The sequence below is a fragment of the Microtus oregoni genome, unplaced genomic scaffold, assembly GCF_018167655.1.
Source record: "Microtus oregoni isolate MIOR12 unplaced genomic scaffold, Mior012 000034F_ref0000314, whole genome shotgun sequence".
Lineage (NCBI taxonomy): Eukaryota > Metazoa > Chordata > Mammalia > Rodentia > Cricetidae > Microtus > Microtus oregoni.
The window spans coordinates 25,433,906-25,444,145 of record NW_024543093.1 but is presented as its reverse complement, the minus strand read 5'-3'; the positions used below and the strand labels follow the sequence as shown (position 1 = coordinate 25,444,145).

The following is a 10,240-nucleotide window of genomic DNA, read 5'->3' as shown; positions in this document are numbered from 1 at the left end:
AAGGAGATATAAATCAAAAAAGAAGTCAAACTTCACTATTTGCTGATGACCTGATAGTTTACCTTATGACACCAAAAATTCTACCAAGGAACTTGTACAACTCATAAACACCTTCAGTAATGTAGCAGGATACAAGATTAGCTCAAAAAATTCAGTAGCCCTCCTTTACACAGATGATAAATAGACTGAGAAAGAAATCAGAGAATCATCACCCTTCACAACAGCCACAAATAAAATAAAATATCTTAGAGTAACTCTAGTAAAACAAGTGGAAGACCTGTATTACAGTAAGTTCAAATCTTTGAAGAAAGATATTGAAGAAGACACTAGAAAATGGAAGGATCTCCCAAGCTCTTGGATAGGTAGAATTAACATAGTAAAAATGTCAAACTTAACAAAAGCAATCTACAGATTCAATGCAATGCCCATCAAAATCTCAGCAAAATTCATCACAGACCTCAAAAGAACAATACTTAACTTCATATTGAAAAGTATAAAAACCAAGGATAGCCAAAACAACCCTGTACAATAAAGGATCTTCTGAAGGCATCATAATCTCTGACTCAAACTCTACTACAGAGCTACAGTACTGAAAACAGCCTGGCATTGGCATAAAAACAAACAGGAGGATCAATGAAACCAAATCAAAGACCTGGATACCAATCCACACACCCACCAAACCTGATTTTTGACAAAGAAGCAAAAAGTATAAAATGGTAAAAGAAAGCATATTCAACATATGGTGCTGGCATGACTGGATATCAACATGTAGAATAATGAAAATAGATCCACAAAACTCAAGTCCAAATGGATCAAAGACCTCAACATAAAGCCAACCATACTGAACCTCATAGAAGAGAAATTGGGAAGTACACTTGAATACATTGGCACAGGAGACCATTTTTTAATATAACACCAGTAGCACAGACACTGAGAGAAACAATTAATAAATAGGACTTCCTGAAACTGAAAAGCTTCTGGAAAGCAAAGGACATGGTCAAAAAGACAAAACAGCAGCCTACAGAATGGAAAAATCTTCACTAACCCCACATTGGACAGAGGGCTGATCTCCAAAATATACAAAAAACTCAAGAAATTGATCATCAAAAGAACAAATAATCCAATAAAAAATGGAGTGCATTCCTAAACAGAGAACTCTCAACAGATGAATCTACAATGGCTGGAAGACACTTAAGGAAATGCTCAACATCCTTAGCCATCAGGGAAATGCAAATCAAAACAGCTCCGAGATTCCATCTGACACCTGTAAGAATGGCCAAGATCAAAAACACTGATGACAATTTATGCTGAAGAGGAAATCATTCCTGCATTGCTGGTGGGAGTGCAAACTGGTACAGTCACTTTGGATATCAGTATGGTGATTTCTCAGACAATTAGAAAACAACCTTCCTCAAGACCCAGTCATACCACTTTTGTGTATATACCCAAAGGATGCTCAATTATACCACAAGAACGTGTGCTCAGCTATATTCACAGCAGCATTGTTTGTCATAGCCAGAACCTGAAAACAACCTAAATGTGCCTGGATTGAAGAATGGATAAAGAAGATATCTTGCATTTAATCAATGGAGTGCTACACAGCAGGGAAAAAATAATGGCATCTTGAAATTTTCAGGCAAATGGATAGGTCTAGAAAATATCATATTGAGTGAGGTAACCCAAATCAAGAAAGACAAATATAATATGTACTCACCCATAATTGGCTTTTAGACATAAAGCAAAGGAAAATCAGCCCACAATTCACAATCTCAGAGAACCTAGACAACAAAAAGGACCCTAAGAAAAACATCCATGATTCTTATCTACATGGGAAGTAGAAAAGGACAAGATCTCCTGAGTAAATTTGGAGCATGGAGACCTTGGGATAGGGTAGAAGAGGAGGAAAGGAGGAGAGTGCAATAAAAACAATAAAATAAGATATGATCTCTACGTTGTTTGAAATTCTCAAAGAATTAATTAGTAAAAAAGGTACTAAAAAAGAAAGTACAACAGTCAGCGTGTTGTTTTTCTGCAGGAGTCAGTGAAGGTTTTCACACCACCTGTCAGAGGTAAGCCCTGTATTCAGGCAGGACACGAGAGAAGAGTTCTTTGGATTTCAATGGTCTCCGAGTTAAGCACAAGAATAACGATGGAGTTCAAGATTCACAACCAGACATATGTTCTGCCATGACAGAACACTTAAAACAGTGATACCATTTTATAACAAGAAAATCATCTCTTCTAGGCAAATCATCAATTGTATTTGACTGCCAACATTGACCGGATGTGCTTGAATCAAAATGAGATTCTGAGGCCAATGTATGGATCAAAGTTACAAATAAAACCAATGAGAGAAACCTGAACTGAAGCAAGTTTAAGGCATTAAGGGACTCATTACAAAATGCCCATAGAGAAGGTGAAGAACAGGCAACAGAAACACGTTTAAGTGGATGCATACATTCCGACGAATTAAATTTTAGGAGAGTAAATAAAGTTTTGCTATTGCCAGGGACTTGATTCTTTTCCTCTCAACAATTGATTACTCATGTTAATTCTTGACACAGGTAAGGTTTTAGAATCATACACTGAAAATACCACCAAAAGACCCAAAGAAAATAATTGAGGGAGGCCTGTTTGTAAAACTTGCCGTGGAAATGTCTCTTGCAAACTGGTTTTCAGCTGCATTACAGTCACTCATTTTGAAAAAGAAATAGAATAAACATTGAGTGGCAAATGAGCAGACAGAAGTGTTTATAATTTTCTACTGGAGAGCATATTTTATTTTATTTTTTTTTCATTTTTTTAAATTTATTTATTTATTAAAGATTTCTGTCTCTTCCCTGCCACCGCCTCCCATTTCCCTCCCCCTCCCCCAATTAAGTCCCCCCCACTCAGCCCGAAAAGCAATCAGGGTTCCCTGTCCTGTGGGAAGTCCAAGGAACCCCCACCTCCATCCAGGACTACTGAGAACTCAAGAACAATGGCAATGGTTTTTTGATCCTACTGCACGCACTGGCTTTGTGGGAGCCTAGGCAGTTTGGATGCTCAACTTACTAGACCTGGGTGGTGGAGAGCATATTTTACAACCGTGATACTGCTTGTATATTTAAAGGACTATTAAATGCAAAGCCTTGTTGGAAGTGTTAGTGAGACACTCTAATTAAGTGGACACTCTAATTAAGAGGACAGCTATAAACACTCAGGTCATGTGATAGACAGTCACTGTCCAAGGCGGTCAGCAGAGAGGAGGCTATGAGAACCGCACTGAGGAGTAAGGAGAGCATGGCCACATAAGCAGGTGCTTGATACAGTTCCATTTAAAAGTCTTCGAGGATGCGTGGAGGGTGTATGTGTGGAGGGGGGGATGCTATGGAGCATTTGCTGAGTTTAGAGGACCGTCTTGGGTGTCACTTTTTACTTCCTGCCTTCTTTGAGCCCCTGACCAGGGAGAGCTTCCTGGCATTTTCTTGTCTCTACTTAGTACCTTGCTGCAGCAATTCTGGGGTTACAAATGTATGCTATAGTGTCCAGCTTTCCTGTGGGTTCCAGAGATTTAAACTCAAGTCCTCAAACTCATGGCACACTGTCCCCACTGAATCGTCTCCACGGTCCTAAGCATTTAACTTCTCTGATGTGTTATGAGCAGCAATCTTCTCTAGGTCCCTTCAGAGAGCAGTCAATGTGAGGCATCACCTTGGGGCCAAATAGTCCAATCTTCCTCTTTCATGCTTCAAATAAATACCTTTATAAGTCTAAGTGCTTTCACCTTTTCTATTCTTTTCTTCTCTTCTCTTCTCTCTCTCTCTCTCTCTCTCTCTCTCTCTCTCTCTCTTTCTTTTTATTAAATGAAGGAAGTTTTTATCCCTGCTTACAGTTCATCATGACAGGAAGTCACGGAGGTGGGGCTTGAGGTGGCCAATCCTACTGTGTCACAGTCACAGTCTAGAGGAATGGGCTGGTGCTCAACCTGCTTTCTCCTTTTCATTCAGCCCAGGACCCCAGCCACAGAGTGGGGTCTCCACATTTAGGATGGGTCTTCCTACCTCAGCAAATCCAATCTAGAAATTCTCTCACCAAGAAGTTCAGAGATTTGTCTTCTGGGTGGTTTTAGATCTAGCCATGTTAACAGGAACTTCCTCTCTTACTAATTCTGCAGACTTCCTGTGGTAGTGTGAGTCTTAAAGAGTCACATGTCTGAGCACTTGGTTTCCAGATAATGATACAATTTGGGAAGGTTATGGAAGCTGTGGGAAGGAGCTTTTTGGAGGAAGTACATCATGATGGACAAGTTTTGAGGTTTATAGTCTGGCTCCACTTCCTGTCCTGACCCTTCCTTCCTGTGTAGGGATGAAAGGTGATCTCTCCACTTTCTGACTACCTTCTGGCCTCACACCTCTGCTACCATGCCTTTCCTGCTGAGACAAAGAACAGTATCCCCACTGGAACTGTGAGCTAATGTCAGCCCTTCCCGCTCTATGTGGCTTTCTGTTAGAGTGTTCTCCACAGCAACAATAAAGAAACTCATGCCGTCCATAACCTTCATTATCAAACAGTTGGAAAACTGCATTTCAGTTAGTGCTTTTATTGGGGGAAATTTATCCTGAAAATGTTTTGAAGTCACTGTCCCTAAGGCTGATTTTCTTCAGCAACAAGTTTTCTGCAGTGGCCAAGTTCTTGCCGGTGTCATCTCTTCCTTCATGCTTTCTCATAGGTCCTAGTGCAGACAACGTTGTTCATGGTGCACTCCTAGAAGCAGAGAGATGTGTTAGTGATGACTGTTGACAGGTCAGACCCAACCTTTCCTCTTTCCACAGACCAAGCCCTCAATTCAGGCTACAAAGGAGGTTAAGTAGCTTGATTGACATGCATTCAAAACAGTGTTGTAAAAATGTAAACTTGGGGAACACTCACCACTACCATTTTCCCCTCCACGATTTTTCTTTTGATTGTTGTCTCCTTGCCGAGCCATTTTTGGACCTGGATCATTGACCCACCTTCTAATGTTACGATGCTCTATAAATGCATAGGAAGTGATTAGGAGTCGTTCACTACTTTCCACCTATCACAGCAGTAGATATCTACAGTTTAACTTCATGTCTGAAATTCTGTTCTGCATAATGCTCCCCTTGGTTCCTGTTAGGATTTAATAAGTCAATGTAGAAGTCTCAACTTTAGACAACTAAATTCATGTTCTCATATACTAGAATTTCCAAGCTATTTGACCTTTTGATCTTAATAATTGTTCTAGTCTATATGATCTTTCATACAATAACAAACAAGTCGGGGGAAGAGGAGGAGTGAGTGCAGATTGCAGCACAAAGCGGTACACATCTGTAACCCTAACACTCAAGGGCCAAGAGCAGGAGAATTCTAAGTTGCAGTCAGCTTAGGCTATATCTCAAACCACAGCATCAGAAAGACTAATAGGAACATTTTACTCCATTAAGCTGTCTGAATAACTAGCAAAGGATTGACTTTTCGCGTGCACAGATTCAAACCAGCCCAACCAGACTTAGCAATAAGTCAGCCTGTTGAATGAACCCTACCAACCACCTGTTTCCACAGCGGTTGAGCACAGGAAGACTTAACTCCAACTCACCTTCACTTGCCGACTGTCTGCAGTGGTTTCATCAAACTGTTCCCCCAGTTTGAAGGAGATCTCCGTGTTCTGGAAAGAGCTTTCTGTTTGGATGTTAATCTTTTCCCCATTGAGACTAATATTAACAGTTGGCTTTACTAAACCTGCCACATTCCGGGCTGCAAAATCCACTCCTGAGAGACAAAGAAAGATAGACAAAGAAACATTCACACATTCAGGAAGATGTACGACCGCCATCGTGAACACCCACTCTTAAAGAACGCATCCTCCCTCACTGAAAGCTTGACTGGTGTACAGCCTTATTTCTTTTGAAATTGAGTCTCATTACATAGCACTGGCTGGCCTTCACCTCAAGATCCTCCTGTTCTTGCTTTGAGTCCTGGACTTGTAGGTGTGTGCCACCATTTCCAACAACAGTGTCTTATTTGATGTTGTCACTAGTCTCTAGATTAAGCCAGGTCCTTCCGTGGTGCTGCTAGTCATTCTGCCATCTTGAAAAACACATTGGTGCTTAATATGAAATGCATGTTTGCTGGATGACTTTTAGGGGAGCAAATGCTTGTATTTTACCTTGTGGAAACTTACAAAGACAGTGTGGGAATGACATGGCGCAAATCCTAGCCCTGCTGCTCAGATTGGGGACTTTAAATTGTCAAATATGACTTTTGCAGTAGGCAGACAGAAACTGACTCATCTCTCTGAACACATATTGAAATCTACTGCCTGTTCAGACTATTGACGTGTGCCTCCATGTAGAACAGATATGTGTTCAGACTACTGACGTGTGCCTCAGTGTAGGAGAACAGATATGTGTTCAGACTATTGATGTGTGCCTCGGTGTAGGAGAACAGATATGTGTTCAGACTATTGACGTGTGCCTCGGTGTAGGAGAACAGATGTGTGTTCAGACTATTGACGTGTGCCTCGGTGTAGGAGAACAGATGTGTGTTCAGACTATTGGCATGTGCCTCGGTGTAGGAGAACAGATGTGTGTTCAGACTATTGACGTGTGCCTCGGTATAGGAGAACAGATGTGTGGGCTGTGAGAAGGTGGCCAAAGCCTGGGCTTCCACCTCAACATTCCACAGCTTTCTCCATAGTAAGCTGAGGGTGCCTCAAGCCCTCCTCATGCTTGCATTGGAAGAGAACTTGAGAGGTCTTAGAAGGGCCACAGAACAGAGTAAAGACCTTGTTACAGACTTAACCTGGCGCCAAGTCAATACAAGGGTTATTCTGGTATAAGCCCAAGTTCCCACCCATTACTCTCCCATATCTGTCTATTCTTATGTCTATATTTATGTATAAATAGATGCATGTTACATACAGAAATATGGATATACAAATATAGACAAAAATAGTTATATAATATTACATATAACCCATATTTAGTATGTTAGTATATTAGATTTATATTATATTATATTATATTTCCATACAGGACTTTCTATGTTATCAGACCTTCTGTCTTCCTGTTATAGCCTGTGACAGCTGGGATTGTAGTTACCCACTGCCATATCCATTTCCAAGTTTCTTATTTGCCTTCAAATTTTTATCCAAAACAAATATGTCTATAAACCCATGAAGAGGTAGGGAAATTTCTTTATTATTTCTGAGAAGTTAATACTGTCTGTGGAAGATGAACAGGTATTGTATTTTAAGCATGTTAACTTATTGAGGGGATAAAGCATTGTTGTTTTGGTGCTTAGAAAGAGTACATATGTTATTAATACTGCTAAATATCCATTGGTCATTGTAGGCAAAATGCAAAAAGTGAAGAAATCTTCTGTTTTCTATATGGCTTATTTATAAAAGAGGTTGCTATTAATTATGAAAAATGAATTAACTATTGTTCTTCCAGAATTCATAGAAAGGTGTAGCTGTGACAGACACAACTCATTATAACTCGTGTTTGACTCCAGAGCTTGAAGTACAAACAAAGGTCAGGCAGGCCCCCACTCTGAGAGGCAGAATATGGGAGACAGTCAGCCAGTAAGGAAAAACTGTTCTAGTTCTCCTCTCCAGAAGAAAACCTTCAAAACCATGTATTGAATATCACTCACACATGCATGAACACTCGAGCAAAAACAGACTCTCGATGTTATTTGTTGCTACAATGCTTCTAAATTTATAACTAAAGTAAAGCCCAAACGAATTCAATCTATAGCCATATTACAATGATTCTTTCGCATCAGTTTGGGGTTAAATGAAAGCTGCTCAATGAAACGAGCCAGCTAGAGAGACACTCTGTCCGGAGATCTGCACGATGACTTCATACCGGGGCCTGCTGGGACATATATGGACTATAAACTGAGAGAGCTACGAGCACAGTTAGAATTTTTAAATGCTAATTATTTATTATAAGAAAAACAACTATTAATAATAAATGGAATTTTAAACATCTCATATGAGTATAACCTATAGTCACAAGAAAGAAAATCATAGAAAATATTTTTGTGAGGTACAAAGTAAGCCCCAACACCAAAATCTCTTGTCACAAATCCCTGAATTCCATGATGGTGTCTCTCACCCAGTTCTCTCATGTAATCCTCGAAGTTTTCGCTGGAGACCAGCTTCCAGGTTCCCAAGAAGGGCTCAATCATCGTGGGAAGCTTTCTGGGAGGATGAGGCACTCACAACTGGCAGCCAAGGCAGTGTGGGCACCTCTATGTCTCCAGCAGCTTATTTTAAAGAACATCTTCATCATGTGGCTTTCCTGAAGTGACCAATGGGATGCCAGGAGCTGAGATTCCAGGCACCAGCCTTTGACTCATTGTGTTTACCTTCAAATTAAAAGACAGAAACCTAACCAGCAGAACTTAATACAGGTCAACCCCTTTTAACTCTAGCAAAGAGATTTACACCCAGGAGTCACCCGATAGATCTTTCCTGCCGAATGGAGACAACTGTCAATGGAGACCAATCTCTCAACACTAATGCTGACTTACCCCGAGGGAACCTCCGGCAAATGTCTGACGAACACCGACTCCATGTTTTCCCGCCCTAAACTAGGACATCTCCGCTTGGTCTGCCTCAGCTGGTTTTTTTTGTTTGTTTGTGCAAGTCATAGTGTCCAAGCCTCCCCTTCATTAGAAGAACATCCTCCCTTCCTTTGCTTGCAGGGTTGATGCATTGATATTGTTAATGTAACTTAACATGCCTACAGTTGCTTGGAGTGAAGTCTAAGGTGTCATTAACAGTATCGTTGTTGTCAATCAAGGATAGCTGAGGACCACAAAGAAGATGCCAATTATTGTTGAGCAGAGCTTTGTGATTTAAGCCTTAAAGTCTCCCTCTCTGCCTCTCTCTCTCCCTCTGTCTATCACTCTTTCTGAGACAGGGTCTTCCTATGTATCCCAGGCTGGCCTTAGCAATCCTCCTGCCTCAGTCTTCCAATGTCTGGGAATGATTACAGACATGCTTCATCATGGCTAGTTTGCAAACTCATTTTTATATTAAAAGATGCCATTTGAGATGGTGCAGATAAATTTTGGGAAGTTTTTTGGGGGGTTGGTAGGGTTATGTCTGACATCTACATTCTAAAAATAAAAAGGACACAGGTGAATTAAACCTCTATGTAATTCCTTCTTGTTTCGTGTTCTGCTCTCCAAGCAACTGAAGTAGGTCAGAGACCCAATTCACACATTGGATCAAGTGGATTGATGGTACTGCTCCGCCCTTCAACTGCGTCAGAGAACTGGAAATTTAGATGGCCAGAAACCAGAAAATGAGTACCGATATTTTTATCTGTGCTATGTCAAATAGCTTTTTGACTCTGAGAAATGTATATTTATCTTTGTATGTAAAGCCATCTCTTTTCATATAAAGCAAGCAAGATATTGCTGTTTGAGCACCAGGGAGCAATGATAATTTAGGTGGGAGACAGAACTGCTTTTGAAGAGGAGATATAAAGAAGTGGGGAATGTTATGTTGCTATGACTTGAAGAGTTACTGAGCTGTCTGGAGAGAGCAGAGGCTGGAACAAGAGCACTAGAAGGGGTCAGGAGAGATCATGCTGATGATAAGGGCCTTTACGGGAGACTGTGTTCTCAGCTTCAGCGTTTAGATACAGAGCGAGCTGCCAGGCCTGCCTCACTGCTTCCAACCATTCTCCCTGCACTGCAAGGGACCAGGGAGTGGTGGGCAACTGTCCTTGTTATTCTGAGGTTGACCCAGAAGTGAATATTGTGGTCCCTTTTAGAACTCAGTTGGCCCATAGAACAAAAGGGAAAGTCAAATTCTACCACCTGTAGGGTTCCCCACTCATGGAAGGAAGGGGGTGGTAGAATGGTCTCGAGTCTTGCTCTGCACACTTTGATTGCTTCTGTGATATTACACTGCTGTACCACATCGTGATACAAACTCAAAAACAGAGCAACGACCAATCTGTTACACGAGTGTCGTTGTCAGTTATCAGTCTCGTGCCTGATATTTGTCACTTGGTGATTAAGCCTTTTACTATTGACAAATCTTTGTGTCAATAACTTCATTAAATGGTTCATGTGGATCCAGCCAATTACTTGCATGCTGAGTAGGTGATTTCATGCACACTCCACCCACTGTCAGCGACCCAACTCCAGCATGTGACAGTCTGGTTCAGAGCTATTCGGTACCTATTATAGCATACATTTAGATCTTAGAATG

At 40.9% G+C, this 10,240-nt stretch overlaps 1 protein-coding gene across 1 annotated transcript; it reads right to left on the bottom strand.

Moving 5' to 3' along the window:
- Positions 1–4,695: 4,695 nt before the first annotated feature.
- On the bottom strand, positions 4,696–8,199 carry LOC121432340 (fatty acid-binding protein 9-like). Its single transcript, XM_041630186.1, has 4 exons — positions 8,127–8,199; positions 5,600–5,772; positions 4,912–5,013; positions 4,696–4,746 (listed from the first exon to the last, which is right to left on the bottom strand). Exons 1-4 carry the CDS (start codon positions 8,197–8,199, stop codon positions 4,696–4,698), a joined length of 399 nt encoding a protein of 132 aa, XP_041486120.1.
- Between the last annotated feature and the right edge of the window lie 2,041 nt (positions 8,200–10,240).

Coding starts and splice junctions, on each gene's coding strand:
- LOC121432340 (XM_041630186.1), bottom strand. CDS start 8,199: ATGATTGAGCCCTTCTTGGGAACCTGGAAGCTGGTCTCCAGCGAAAAC. Junction 5,773..8,126: donor GGATTACATGAGAGAACTGG/GTGAGAGACACC, acceptor TTTGTCTCTCAG/GAGTGGATTTTGCAGCCCGG. Junction 5,014..5,599: donor CAGACAGTCGGCAAGTGAAG/GTGAGTTGGAGT, acceptor ATGCATTTATAG/AGCATCGTAACATTAGAAGG.